Raw genomic sequence first — 16,440 nt, forward strand, 5'->3', positions numbered from 1 at the left:
TCAGTTCCTCATTTAAAAAATGAAATGTGAAAATGAATGTAACTTACGATTTTGGAACAGGCCTTGCAAAATACTTTGTCTCCACTTAGCTTTAACTCGGGAAGACACTTTATTCAAGCACTTTTTTGAATGGTAGACATATTTAAATTTAATAAATACCAATCACTTCAAAACCACTAAATACGATACAACGTTTACTTTAAACAAATGTTGGCCGGAAACTGACAAAATAAATATTAGACCCTTAAAAGCAGGTAGGTACCTACGACTTGCTACGCTAATAAAATAATATTTTTCTGGGGACACCCATAATTGTTAAATTCAGGTAGTAATGGGAAAGTCCAGATAGATAATAATGAGCGATAGATAGATAAATAACGAGCTCGTTCATATCGAAGTTATAAAATTCTAACTAAGAGAGGAAAATTTTAAACTATTATATAATTTATTTTTAAAATATGCAAAATAAATCGTGTTTAGCTTAAATATGCAATGTTGTGTTTGTTGTCTGAAAATATGCAATATATGCATCTATATGCACTTTGCATATATTCCGCTCTCTATTTATAATATACCTACAAAACCAAAATAAATAGATAAACTGAATAAAATACCCTGTAATTGGAAACTATAATTTTTATTAAAAGATAATGACTCATCGTTAAAATTATTGGAATTTGGTAATAAAAACAATCTTTTTATAAAAATAATCAATGTTTTTTATAAGAGCAATAATTATATCTCAATTATAAAAATTATTTATTTTTTGATGGAGTGTTTTGGTACACTTAGAATTGCGGATTATCATTGCCCCAGTTACATTTGACAAAATCTGATCCAACTAAACCTCTCCTAGCTGAAACCATTAACGATATTTCAGAGCCTTAGTTTATATCTATTACCTCTAAAAAAGTTTGATTGTCCAATTCTGACATGGAAAAAAAATTAAAATCATTTAGATACATTAATACCCCAAATAGTTAGATAAATTATCACTAGTAATACCACTAGAGGTCAAATTATTTCCGGAAATTTTTTTGAGATCATGAATATTTTGAAAATTTCCCGAGTCGCAGACGAAGGAAATTTTCTAAAAATATTCATGATCAAAAAAAAATTTCCGGATATTAATTTGACTTCGCGTGGTATTCGGTAAGAAAATTCCACACCAAATTTGCATTTGAAAATCCAAAGCTGCATGAACAGATTAATAGCGCGCCATAGCTTTGTCAGCAATTATTTAGGCTTTCAAATTCGTAATTTCTACTCATTGTAGTTGCATGGGAATACCATTTCAAGATATAAAATAGTATATTCTTCAATTTTACATAAGTTTTGAGTAACTACAAGTGATAGAAAATTATTTTTTGGCGTTTTTAAAACTAAACTACGCAAAATTGAAAGTACTGAATGGGAAAAAGGTAAATAAATTAGTGTCTAAATATTATATATATTTTATTAGACATAGAAACTTAATTGAAAACATTCAAAGTCCTGCATTTTCGCCATTAAGAAGAGAGGAGGTGTCCGGAGAATATAGAAAACATCTTAGCTTTGTAACTAAAATGAATCAAAACTAAATTATGTAAACAAATAAAAACCAGTCTGTCAAAAATCTTCTGTTATTGTAAACGTCAAAAAATTTCCACTATAATTCGCTGTTGGGTACCCCACGAGCAAAAAATTTCCGATAAAATACCTCCGTTGCCATGGTGATCTGTCAAAATAACGTATTTTGATTGGTTCAAAATTACAGGTGTGGAATTTTCTCTAAAATATCGCTAAGGGTTGCAGCTACGAGAGATTCAGTTGGATCAGAAGGTTTTGTCAAATGAAGCTGGAACAAAAACTGTTGCAAAAACAGATGCAAGTGCAAAAAGGCAATGATATTCCGCAATTCTCAGTGTCACCAAAATACTCCATGGAAAAATAAATAACAATTGTTATAATTGAGGTATAATTATTGCTTTTGAAAAAAAAAACACTGATTATTTTTTATAATATGATTGTTTGTATTACCAATTGTTCATTAGATTTAACGACGAATCATTATCGTTTTAATAAAAATGATTAGGTATCTTCCAATTACAGAATATTTTATTCAGTTTATCTATTTATTTTGGCTTTGTAGGTACACTATAATATTTATACTAGGCCGTACTAGTAGTGGGTTCTGCAGTGTCCGTAGTAATATCAGGACAAACTAATTTAGTCTAGGTCAAACTAGTTTATCGTAACGCGTTCAAGCTAGTTTGGTCTAGACTAAACTAGTTTGTCCTGAAATCGGGTTTGGCCGGTAACATATCCACTATGTTCGCGAACCTCTTGCGCTCTGCGCTCCTGCAACTGATTCACATAGTTTATACGTTCGCGCACCATTGTACGCTCCGGGCGCGCGAACGTATCCACTATGTGGAGCAGTTGCAGGAGCGCGAAGCGCAATAGTTTCGCGAACATAGTGGATACATGCATTCCATCCAAGAAACAATCGCTTCTTCTAAATATGGTGACATTTACGAAACATACAGATAATATATTTCAAAATATCTACTTACTTCTGTTTTTGTTTCGTCCTTTTTCTCCGCATCCAATTCCAAATCGTCCCTTACATCAACATTCACCATTTGAATCATAGTAGAAATAGAGTCTTCGTTTATTGGAGAAGGAAGAGTTGATTTTTTTATATTACCAGCTAATTTCTTGGTTAGAATTTTACAATTATTTGACATTGAATTAACTAGAGGAACTGGATCTCCAATGCGTACCTTTTCCAACAGTGGTCTATGTTTGAATTGCGATGTTTTGTAACGGGATTTTGTATTCAATCTAAAAACATATTCTCTTATTGTTTTTAACTCCCAGTATATTTACAATCTGTCACATATAATATAATATATATATATATATATATATATATATATATATATATATATATATATATATATATATATATATAAACCGTTATTAGGCGTCAACGCCCTTCGGTAGGGATCTATGGAGGAGTATCACCAAGCCGCAAGCCCTTATCTCTTGCCGTACCGCCCCTCTATAGGCCGATGAGACACCAGTTTATTCTAGACCAAGTCGTAGATTCTATAGAATTTTAGACTACGACGTTGGCCTTTTTATTTTTCAATGACCGGGTCGGGGCTCGAACCTCGATGGTAAATCCGCTAGATTTGTCAATCGAACGCGCCTCGGCCCACTTAGCTATTTGACCGGTACTTATAATATAATAGAAAAAAGAATGTGTGTGTACTTTGTACGCACGTAAGAAGTTATACTTCTATTATATGATCTCAACGAAATAAATATCCTTTAAACTGTTTATTTGTATTTTATTTAGATTAAGCCAATTTTAATACTACTTTCCAAAAAAGTTTATTAAAACAACACCAAAAACTAAAAAAGAATAATAAGAAAACATCCGGATTTGAACCGGTGACCTCTCGATCTGTAGTCGAATGCTCTACCACTGAGCTATAATCGCTTTTGTTTATACGGATTACAAACGGACATAGTGACAAATAGACCAAGTATAAAAATGTTTTCATTTTTAATAATACTTATTATCTTATTCCCGAGGGAGACAAATCCAAAGACACAAAATTTATAATAAATATATTTACTAAAAGCACTAATATATTCTTTTAACACCTTATTTGCACTTATACATACAAAACTTAAAAGATTTAGCAGCTAACTTCATATTGTCATTTGAAGCATGCGTGTGGGGTTTTATAAAAATTCACTCAATATTTTTCCCAATCGCGCCTAAAGAAGTATAACTTCAAAAAATGATCAGATATTTACATTTGGCATGTAGGAAATATTTCCAATAAATTATTTCCTTTAAGTGGACAGGTGCAAAATTTGCTTGAAATGTTTTTAAATGCATTGTCCCTGAAAATATCTATAATGTTTATTTGAATAATTTACAGGGGTGAAAAAAAAAAAGATAAAATCGAGTGCAATTTTTAATTTCTTCTTCATCTTCGTTTTGTATAGACATGAGTCTCTTTGTTTTTTTAATGTGCCTCTAGTAAGTTGTCGCTCCATCGTTTTCGTGGTCTTCCCACTGATCGTCTTCCTATTGGGGAACCGTCTCTCGCTGTCCTGACTACCCTATTTGTTATCATTCGGCTTATGTGGTCATTCCATTCTACTCTTCTGTTTCTTACCCAGTTATTAATGTTATCCACCTTGCATCTCTGTCGTATATCTGTATTTCTAGCTCTGTCCCATAGAGTCTTACCATCGATTTTTCGAAGGGTTTTCATCTCCGCTGTTTCGAGCAATCTTTTTGTCCTCTCTGTTTTGACTGTTTTGTAAATTCTGCCTTTCATTTCTTCTCTGATATTTTTATTTCTCCATATTGTGTCATTCAGGCAACCTGCGGCTCTATTTGCTTTATTCACTTGATCTTCTACTTCTGTTTCGAGCCTTCCGTAGCTAGATAGTGTGATGCATATGATATTTAACTCCGCCGTTGCCTGGTCCCAAGTCCAGGATGAGAAAGGAGGAGGGTTAAGCAAGGGACTAACTATTCCTTCTTGTAAAAAAACATAGTTATGAAAACGAAGCACATGCCTCGGATAGGGACGGATCTTTTAAGACAACAAAAGCAACGACAAAAGAACAATGAATATAGGAACCTGGAACGTACTAAACCTATATCGGCCTGGAGCCCTAACTCAGGTGGTCAAAGAACTTGAATCCAGAAACATGGACATAACTGTCTTACAAGAGATTAGATGGACTGGAGAAGACACACTAAAAACTAATAAATCAGTAGTATTTTTCAGCGGAAGCGAACAGGAACATCAATTCGGCACTGGTTTTATAGTCAAGGAAAATCTTGTGGGGTCAGTCTTAACTTTCAAACCCGTTAATGAAAGACTTTGTTATATCAGACTCAAAGGACAACTACATAACTATTCCCTAGTTGCTGCCCATGTACCGACAGAGGAAAAGGAAGATCATGTAAAAGACAACTTCTATGAGAAACTAGAGGAACTGATAAAAAATCTCCCCAAACAGGACATGCATATTATCTTAGGAGATTTCAATGCAAAGATTGGGAAGGCAGCAGCGGACAAACCAACAATAGGTAACCATAGTCTTCACGTTGTCAGCAACGATAATGGAACAAGGTTAATAGACTTTGCAGCGTCCCACAACTTACTAATAAAATCGACAATGTTCGAACACAAGAAAATACACAAACAAGCACGGGTCTCCAACGACGGCCTCACAAGAAATCAGATCGATCATGTTCTAGTAGATGCCAGGAGAGGTAGTAACTGCGTAGACGTAAGAAGCTTAAGAGGAGCTGATGGAGACACGGATCATTTTCTGGTAAAAACGAACATAAGGACAAGAATAGCGTCCCAAAAAGCAAACAAGAATATACCAACACAGTTATGGAATACCGAAGTTATACGTGATAATGAGACAGAACAGAAATCTCAAAAGGCTATAAAAATAGCTCTAACACAGACAGAGGACTATAACAACATAAACTCAGCTTGGAAAAATATAAAATTAGCTCTGATAAGCGTATCAGATGAAATACTAGGACACAAAAAGAGAACAACAAAAAAATGGTTCGATGATGATTGCCTGAAATCCATAACAGGAAGAAATATGGCTAGAAGGAACATGCTACAAAACCCCTCGCACAACAACAATGAAATGTATAAACAAAGAAGAACAGAGACAAGAAAACTAATGAAAAGGAAGAAGAGGGAGTATCAGGAACAAATACTCAGAGATATAGAAGAAAAAAGAAGGAACAAACAAGCGAGACAGTTCTTCAAAGGAGTTTCAGCTAACAAGACCGGGTACCAAGCAAGAACAGGTAACTTCCTTCAAAACGACAGCAAGCAGCTTATCACTGAAGAAAATCCTAAAAACCTGGAAGGAATACTTTTATTAACTATTAAACGACCAATCTAGCAGAAATACATCAAACACAGAAGTACATACAGCTGAAATAGAAGACCAATACCCGACATACGAAGAAGTATTACAGGCAATTAAAAAACTTAAAAACAATAAGACACCAGATAGCGATGGTATACCCGCAGAGTGCTTAAAATATGGAGGAGAAGCGTTGTACAGTTCTATATACAAGCTAATTCAAGACATTTGGCGAGAAGAAACAATGCCAGATGAATGGAAAGAAGGAGTTATTGTACCAATACACAAAAAAGGAAACAAAAAGCAATGTATTAACTACCAGGGAATAACAATCCTAAACACCACCTATAAAATCCTTGTAAACATCCTGCTAGAAAGAACCAAAAAATACACAGAAGAAATCGTTGTGTGTGTGTGTGTGAAAAAATGGCTTGAATGCGAGTCCGTTAGCCACAGATTTTTATTTTATTCTTACCTCAATTTATTAGTTTTGTTATATTTATACGTATTTCACTTAAATGATTATATTTGTTTCTTTCAAGTAGTTTATGAGTAATTTAAATATTTCCATTTTATGACAACTTAGTAGATATTCTATACTAATTGGAAAATGAACTTGTGTTTATCGTAAATTGTAATATAAATGATTTATATATCTCTCGTTAATTTTGCATTCCAAGAAAATATGGTTTAAATCTCTAATCGAAACATTATCACAAAAACATACTGATGAATTAATTATTCCTAATTTGTGCAGATGTGCCTCATATTTCCCGTGTCGAGTTTTTAATCTGACGATAGTAGAAATATCTTGCTTTGGCAGGTTATAGAAGAAATCGTTGGAGATTATCAATGCGGATTTAGACCGGGCCGCTCTACTATTGACCAGATATTCACAATAAAACAGATAATGGAAAAATGCTGGGAATTTGATCGTGAGCTTCATCAGATGTTTATCGATTTTAAACAAGCATTTCATAGAGTATGCAGGGCTAGACTGTGGACAGCGATGTAGGAACTTGGCTTTCCAAAAAAACTAGTCAGCTTGATACGGATGTGTATGGAACAGTTACGATGTAAAGTGAGAGTTGGACAACAATACTCGGAGACATTTGAAATAAACAATGGACTAAAACAGGAATATGCACTTTCACCACAACTCTTCAATTTAGCTCTGGAGCACATAATCAGAAGTGCAAGAATCTAAAACCCAATACAGTATTTTATCGAGAAGGACCAAACTTACTACTGGCATTTGCAGACGATATCGATCTAATAGGTAACACACGATTAAGGATGAAGGAGACTTTCGTGAGGTTCGAGAAGGAAGCAGAGAAGATATGGCTCCAAATCAACGAAAAAAAGACGAAATATATGTATATCAGCCGCAATAACCAAAGCAGAGACAGAATTGGTCAGAACATCACCATCGATGACTTTAACTTTGAACGCCTTAGAGAATTCAAGTATCTTGGAACAACAACAACTGAAGACAATAACGGATCACAAGAAATAAACAACAGGATACAGGCCGGCAAAATATGTCTTTTTGCCCTCCAAAACCTTATAAAATCAAAACAACTAACAAGACGTACGAAGATACAAGTCTATAAAACAATCATACGACCCGTTGTGATGTATGGAAGCGAAACGTGGACGATAACTAAGGCAAACGAAGAGAGACTACTTGTTTGGGAAAGAAGAATCCTAAGGAAAATCTTTGGTCCTGTGCTGGATGACGCCCTCGACTCCGGGGGCAAGATAATATAGCAGGAGAACTAAGCGCGATGGGCGTGGAGAATTGGATGGAGGTTGCTCAAGATAGAAAACAGTGGAGGCATGTTGTCGAGTCGGCTAAAGCCCACGAAGGGTTGTAACGCCACGGAGTAAGGAGTAAGTATATGGTATTTAAACTCCATCACTTGTTCTATTATCTGACCTTCCAGCTCCAATTTACATATTATTGAATCTAATGTTATAACCATGCATTTTGTCTTTTTTGAAGAAATTAACATGTTCAAGTTTCTGGCGGTTATGTTAAATTGGTGCAGCATACGTTGATAGTATACGTTGTATTCTAAAATAGTATACAGCAACCCTGTATACTAAAATTAAATATTTCGCTATACTGTTAATGTTTAACAATAGTAGACTATATTAAAAATCCCTTTCCTTCCCAATCCCCCTCAATTCCTCCGTGACAAATACAGTACCCGAAGTGTCCAACATGCCTCATTTCTTTCGACAAACATTCAACAAACCCACAGTTAATCAAATCCGCTTTCAATGATATGATTCACAACTACAAGGATTATACACATATATACACAGATGTATCTAAATCAAATGAAGGTACTGGTGCTGCAGTCATAACCCCAACATTAACAAATAAATACAAACTCCCTTCAGAGTACTCCATTTTTAACTCTGCTGAATTATACGCTCTATAGCAGGCCACCCTTGCTGTCAACGCATCCAATAATACCAAAAATATATCATACTCACAGACTCTCTCACAGCGAGACGCAGAAAATCGTGGCTGCGCAACCTGAGAGAGTGGTACGGATGTACATCAAATGAACTTTTTAGAGCAGCCGTCTCTAAAATACGAATAGCTATGATGATTGCTGACCTCCGCCGCGGAGATGGCACTTAAAGAAGAAGACAGACTTTATAAGTTCCGTACAGTCAATCCAACATGTCTACCCATTTAATCCTTTGGTCATCAAAATAAAACAAGAAGTTCATACCGCTCACCTGAATGGAAAAATTATCATATTCTTCTGGATACCATCCCATATTGGAATTCAAGGAAATGAAGAGGCAGACAACGCTGCAAAAGAAGCTGCAACTAGTGATAGTGCGGAGTGTACTGAAACATTTACGAGTGCGGATGAGAAAGCGTCGGTCAAACGTAAAGTGCGGTATATGTGGGAAGAAAAGTGGAAAGTGTCATCGGCCAAGCTACGTGAAGTTAAAATATCGATAAAACCCTGGCCAACATTACCAACAAGTAGGATAGACCAGGTAATAATAACGCGACTACGACTGGGTCATACGCGATTAACTAAAAGCCATGTGTTTTCCGACAAACAAGAACCAAGATGTGACAACTGTGAAGAAAAGTTAACAATCAAACATTTATTAGAGAAATACTCAGCATTAACGCCAAAGCGCATGTTGTACAATATACCCAACAACCTAAGTGATATTCTAGGTCTACAGTGCAATATGTCAAATCTAAAAGGTCTCCTAAATTCAATTAACATTTTAAACACTATCTAAACATACAAATGTAATAAATATTATTGTTCGCTACTATTGTTTTACTAATAGCCAATTTGGCTGATGCGATTTTGTTAATAAAAAAAGCTCTTTTGTAGCTGGAATATTGTGTGCGCCTCTCATGTTACCACGTTTAGCGGTTTTTAAGTTTTTTTTTAAATAAATGTTCGAACTTGAAGGCAATGTCGAATTGTTCGAACTCGATTAAGGTCGATTCTCACTAAACGTTTCGTTTACTCTTCATACTGTTTAATATTGTACATATTTTGATCCAGTTTGTAGTCGAGGCATTGAAGCACAAAAAAGGCCTTACTGTCGATTTTTGGCGCAGTAAGACGGATTTTAATGCAGTTTGGTGCGTTGGATTCGTGAGAATGTCAGGAAATTTTGTGAACTAATGTAATGAATAAGAAATCTCAAATTGCATTTGTGCATAAGAAAAATGCATTTCAAAAATGCATTTCGGTAAATAGTGGGAAAAATTGACTTAGTTTTCTTACTCAAGGGTTTTTGGGGTCGCTGAAAACGAGTATGAGGTCGGCGAGAGTGTGCAAACTACCTGGTGCCTGCAGCGGGTGTAATAAACGTCTTCCTCTGGACTATTATGGTAATTTGTTAAATAATTGGCCCAAACTTGTTACTCGGGGGGTCTTTGGGGTCACTAAAAATAAATATTGCAACGACTAAATTCTAATTTCACATCATTTAAAGCAGTTTGAATTAAGTCGGAAGTGGATGATGTGGTTTTGCCTTGAGAGAAAATTACTAGATACAGAATGTACTTAATGGCTATTGCCAAAAATAAAAAGATTGTCATTGGAAAAATTCTTTCATCTGTTGATGCATTTACCCAGCATTTAAAAAGGGGATATTTACAAACACAAATTTGGCTGCATGGAGAGGACAGTAACATGAACCCAACCGATTGGGGATGGGAATTAAAAAATAATGTATTAATTTCAGTTAGAGTGACTCAGCCACCTGGTCCTCCAAACATTTTAAATTTAATATTCTGTAGTTGTAAGTCAGACTGCGACAACTCATGCGGGTGCAGGAAGCATGGGTTAGTGTGTAATTTAGCCTGCAAAAATTGTGTAGGATCTGATTGCACAAATATTGCATTGGACTCAAGAGAGGAAGGCAATAATGAAGAAGAAGATGATAATGATGAAGAAAATGAATTTTAAAGATAAATTACGATAAATTTTGTATAATAAACTTTTTTAACCATAAATATATTATAATAATAAAAATTTATGTTTATTTATAATAAAAATATTACCCTTTTCGATCACTATAGTTACATCTAAGAAAATAGATTACCCCAAAAACCCCCGAGTAACGAGTTTAAACTAATTATATGATAAATTACCATAATACTCCAGAGGAAGACGTTAATTACACCCGCTGCAGGCACCAGATACTTTGCACACTCTCGCCGACCTCATATTCATTTTCAGCTACCCCAAAAACCTCCGAGTTACAAGTTTGGGACAATTATTTAACAAATTACCATAATATCCAAGAGGAAGACGTTTATTACACCCGCTGCAGGCAACAGGTAGTTTGCACACCCTCGCCGACCTCATATTCGTTTTCAGCGACCCCAAAAACCCCGAGTAAGAAAATTGAGTCAATTTTCCCACTATTTACCGAAATGCATTTTTGAAATGCATTTCTTATGCACAAATGCAATTTGAGATTTCTTATTCATTACATTAGTTCACAAAATTTCCTGATATTCTCACGAATCCAGCGCACCAATCCGCATTAAAATCCGTCTTACTGCAAAAAAATCGACACTTCAATCCTTCAATGCCTCGACTATTGGTAACATTTTATCCTAAGTTTTTGACAGGAATACTTGTGTTTTTTTCCGGCTTGATAAAAAGTGGACCGAAGGAAATTTAATCATAACGGCTATTATATCGGATGAAGAAATAATTTAATTCTTGGGACTAGCCGAACAAATATTGTCTTTAAATGTATCATCACTGTATTTTTTATTTTCAAAATCATATAAGGGGGCAGTGCCTATCTCGGCCCAAGAAACAGGTACGTCTTTTAAAAATGTCCCAAGTCGGCGCAAATATTAAAACTGCCCGATATAAAATATACCAGCTCGGCTCATGGGATATTAATTGTTACTATCAAATAATTTTACATATCAATGGAAAAAAATACATTTATGGAATAACTTTATTAAATAGATATATAATAATTATACATAGCCCAATAAAAATAAAATCATCAATTTCTTCGGGTTTTAAAAATAAAAGGCCAAAACGGTATCGCAGCCATTTTCCTATATTTGAACTTTTATCTTTATATTCAGTATGTATAAATCACTCATTACTATCCCAAGCTTTATCCTATGTATCAGTAGCGAAATCGATTCCACGTCAACATTTCCAACCAAGAGAAACTGTTTCTTAAATTCGCAAAGAACCCAAAATTTCTGTACAACATTGAAGAAAGGGGTATTAAGTGTACGATATTTTTCTATGTTAATAAGAAATTTTCGCTAATCTATAATTCCATGATAAAATTATTAATATACCTACTAATGGGGTACTAATACCTACCTGTTAATCTTCGAGCCGACCTGGGGATTTTTTTAAAATGTACCTGGGGTATTATAAAGGACTAAAGGATTATAGTGAGCCGAGATGGGAATACCCCATATAAGGTACTATACGACGCGACTTGCCGAAAAAATAGGCTGCCGATAATATTGAACGCGAGGCTTCGGGAATGAGGTAAACGGAACGGAAAATGGGCATATACTACCTATATGGTTTGTAATTGATAATATTCTATGTGAACGTATTCGTTTACACAGTGTATTGTGGTAAAAGTGAAAATAGTTAAGCGTTATAAACCACTAAACCATTATTGCCGAAATGGTCTTTGCCCACTTGCTCCCGTAAGGGAACAAGTGGGGTGCAAACCTCCAGATCTTAAAGTCAACAGCTGAGGCCTTATGTTTTTCAACAGGGAATATGCTTGTCCCGTCTAGGGTGTCTCGTCTAGACACGCCCAACAAGACATCTGGGGTGTCTCTCCATGTTAAATCAAACATGAAGAATAACTACCGGTTGTATGAAGCCTCCCCTTCTACCCCTACTGTACCGGGCAGCTGGATTCACATCGTCAGACGACCGTAGATGTGCCTCACAATGTATGGATAAGTTTAGCCAGGGCCGTGCGGTGCTATGATGCGGTGAGGCAGCCGCATCAGGCGGCATCACAAGGGGGCGGCATAATCAGTAAAATCAAAATACACATTAAGCCATTCAATAATTAAAAGTATAAATAGGACCAAGTGTCAGCCGAAAATATTTAACTGGTGAAGGTTTAACAGAACTTATTTTGAGAAATTTGGAAAAAATAGTTCTTGATTTAAAACGGCTCACAGGACAAGGTTATGATAACGGGGTTAATATGAAAGGAATAAGAAAGGGTGTGCAAAACAGAATATTTGTCATAAATATTCTGTCATATATTCTGTTCTACACCTTAGTCATAACTGACGCAGCGTCTTCTTCTACAGAAACAACAAACTTTTTTTGTATTATACAAGAACTGTACACTTTTTTTCTGGTTTTACAAAGCGTTGTACAAAGAAAGGGTGTGCAAAACAGAATATTTGTCATAAATATTCTGTCATATATTCTGTTCTACACCTTAGTCATAACTGACGCAGCGTCTTCTTCTACAGAAACAACAAACTTTTTTTGTATTATACAAGAACTGTACACTTTTCTAAAAAAAAAAAAACATGTTTCACAACTAACACTAAAACCGTTGAGTAATACTAGATGGTTAAGTCGAATAGATGCATTGAAACCTCTAAGATTTCAATTTTGTGAAATACATAATGCCTTATTCGAAATAATAGAAGACGTCAACAATAATTCAGAAGCTAAAGCCAAAGCACGAGGATTAGTAAAAAATATTAAAAATTATAAATTTATATGCGGTGTAGTTCTTTGGCATGATATTTTATTTTATATAAATTCAGTCTCGAAGATGTTGCCACATGTAACTATAAATTTGTCAGATTGTGTAAAAATGTCAGAAACTATGGAAAAAATTAAAATTTACTGACAATTTGGCTATGATCAAATGAAAATTACTGATAATGAAATTACAGAAAAGCTTGTAAATAAGTTCCGAATTTCCTGCTGAAAACGAATATTGAGGCAAGAGAAAAATGCGTCAATTTGATCTGTGGATTAGCTCTCTAATCTGTGGATTAGAGAAAGATAAATTTAAAGTAAATTTTTTCATCTATATTTTAATCATTGCCTTTAATTCTTTGATTGATCGATTTTCGCTTTTAGAAACTCATAATAAAAATTTTAAATTTTTATATGATATTTTTAAATTGAGCGAAATATAAGAAATGGGAAAGATGATAAAATACTAAAAAAATACTAATTAGAAAATATTCATTCAATACTTTTCATAGAAAAAGAATCGGATATAGAGGCAAATGATTTTCTAGAAGATTTATTGCATGATTTATCCCAAATGATACCATACTCCATGAAACCTTTAGAGGTTTTGAACTATTTGTGCCAAAGTAATCTAATTTCTTTATACCCAAATATAGTTGTTGTATCATTAAGGGCCGGTATTATCTGTTCCGATTAAAACCCAGTTAGAGGAATTTTGTCATGCGAGGTGCAGAAAGTACCGGCCCTAAGAATTTTATTAACACTCTGTCTCGGTAGCCCGGGGAAAGAAGTTTTTCAAAATTAAAAATGATCAAAATCTATTTACGAAGCTCCATAAGACAAACAAAACTAAAAAAATTAGCACTTATTTCAATAGAGTTCTCACTAGCTGCTACTTTAGACTACACCAATCTGATTGACGAGTTTGCCAAAATTAAAATCAAAAGGATAAAATTGTAAAATAAATAAAATAAATTTCGACCAAGAGTCAGGATTCTGTTAACCGAGATACGATAGTATCAAGCGGCGCCGCTAGGAGGAGCTTCTCCAACAATGCGTCTCAGAATACCTTAAGAACACTTGGTCATTTTGTACTCTAAACCGAGTAAAGCATGAAAAAGAAAAAGAAAATAATCGTTTTCGTTTTGATTCAATTCGAGTCTCTTGCCATCCTCTGACACAGTGTTTCTGGGTCTCTACCCTTTATCGAAGAGGCTATTGCAAGTAGACTACTTGCAATAGCCTCTTCGATAAAGGGTAGAGACCCAGAAACACTGTGTCAGAGGATGGCAAGAGACTCGAATTGAATCAAAACGAAAACGATTATTTTCTTTTTCGATAAAATTGTAATTTTCATAAATGTTATTTAATATTAATGCATATTATTTCATTTACTTGAAAGTATGTTTTGTTTTTAAAATAAAAGTTTTCGTTCATTTTGTGTAATTTCATTTAATAAAAATAAATACTAGTATTAAGTTTCAATAATATTTAGGGGGCGGCATTTCGAAGACTTGCATCATATTGAAAAGATGTACCGCACGGGTTTGAGTTTAGCCGACTTAAATCAACGAAAAGATTTATGAGAAATGACAGCGTTGAACCACCCGAACTTTTCCCCCTACATCCAGGATGTCCTAATGGAATGAACCTGGACTAGAGAACCTGGCGGACACTCAACCGCATACGCACCGGTATTGCCCCTGTAAAACAGAACCTCATTAAATGGGGCATCAAGACAGATAACGACGCACTTTGTGAATGTGGGGAAATGCAGAACGTGGAGTACCTGAGAGTATGCGGACTTTGCCCATCACAGTGCACCCTCGATGATTTATGACTCGCAAATACAAAGGGTGTAGAGGTACTGGGCAGAAAATTTGTAGTCGGATCCAGACGCGAAAAAGTAAAGTAAGCCGAAATGGTCTAGTAGTTACGATACTAAACTTATGATCGGACAATCCGAGTTTATATCCCAGAGATCGCAATATTTTTGAAGTTATACTTCTTTACCGGCGATAGAGGGTGATTTTTTTATATGTTAAAACCTATCAGCCCGGCGCATGCGCATTATAACTTTGTTCTGATTGGATGTTCAAATGACATGTCAAAAATTATCCGATATGGCAGCTGTGGTTTGGAGGTAAAGGTAAACAAATGTATAATATATTAGTTTTATTGTTGTGAGGACAGAAACAAAAAAGTTTATAATATTGTAGTGACTTTTAAATAGTTTTTAAAAGCAACAGGTATGTAATAATTGTTAATGTATCATGGATATAAACCTACCTATTTGATCTGCCAAAATACATAGTATGTAATACTTTTATTTATATAATTTGATTACCATCAAAATTTCTATCAATATTCACATAATATATTGTTTTTTTACTCTATGTTTTGTTGTATTTTTTCAATTCTAAATCATTTCAATTCAAAATTAAAATAATTTGATCAATTTTCAAAATATCAAAATATCACAAGTTTAATCCGTTTAGTTAGTCGATCTTCGTAAATAATGACACATAGTGTCCGTGGCTAAGCGGAGAAGGCGAATGAATTCCAATACCAACCGCTCTTATCAGCGCTGGTTCGAGTCCCAATAGAAACTTTCTTTTTTGTTTTTTTTTAATACATTTTATGATTGTAAGTATATTTATTATATAATTGTATTTTCAGAAAATACGTATTTAGTTAAAAAAATTTTCGACAATTAATGTTCAGACATCATTTGTGGCTTGTTTAATGTGTTTGTTTGTGTTTTATTCTTTTATTATTTTAATTTTTGGCACTGTTCTAATAAAAATGTTTGAGAAGTAGTAAGTATAAATTAGTTTAATATTTAAACAAAATATAAATAAAAAGTATATTAATTTCGTTTAAATCATATAATAGAAGTATAACTTCTTACGTGCGTACAAAGTACACACACATTCTTTTTTTTTCAATATACAGTATGTCCCTGTAAGTTGTATTCATATGGAAAACTTTTTTATTATTCATTTTACGAAAAAAAGTTGTGTGTGTGTGTGTGTGTGTGTGAAAAAATGGCTTGGATGCGGGTCCGTTAGCCACAGATTTTTATTTTATTTTTACCTCAATTTATTAGTTTTGTTATATTCCCACCTATCTGACTCAAATGACTATATTTGTTTCTTTCAAGTAGTTTATGAGTAATTTAAATATTTCCATTTTATGACAACTTAGTAGATATTCTATACTAATTGGAAAATGAACTTGTGTTTGTCGTAAATTGTAATATAATTGATTT

At 34.2% G+C, this 16,440-nt stretch overlaps 1 protein-coding gene and 1 non-coding gene across 3 annotated transcripts in view; both read right to left on the reverse strand.

The window, feature by feature from the left end:
• The window catches only part of LOC114333175 (uncharacterized), a 412,711-nt gene that overhangs the window by 310,653 nt on the left and 85,618 nt on the right, over positions 1-16,440 (reverse strand). For both annotated transcript variants that reach the window (XM_050650379.1, XM_050650378.1), the window contains exon 7: positions 2,556-2,826. In XM_050650379.1, coding sequence (XP_050506336.1) covers positions 2,556-2,826 — 271 coding nt within the window. The remainder of the gene's footprint in view (positions 1-2,555; positions 2,827-16,440) is intronic.
• Positions 3,419-3,490, reverse strand: Trnac-aca (transfer RNA cysteine (anticodon ACA)). Its single transcript has one exon. It is a non-coding gene; the product is annotated as a tRNA-Cys (tRNA).

This window comes from Diabrotica virgifera, chromosome 5 (genome assembly GCF_917563875.1).
Source record: "Diabrotica virgifera virgifera chromosome 5, PGI_DIABVI_V3a".
Taxonomy (NCBI): domain Eukaryota; kingdom Metazoa; phylum Arthropoda; class Insecta; order Coleoptera; family Chrysomelidae; genus Diabrotica; species Diabrotica virgifera.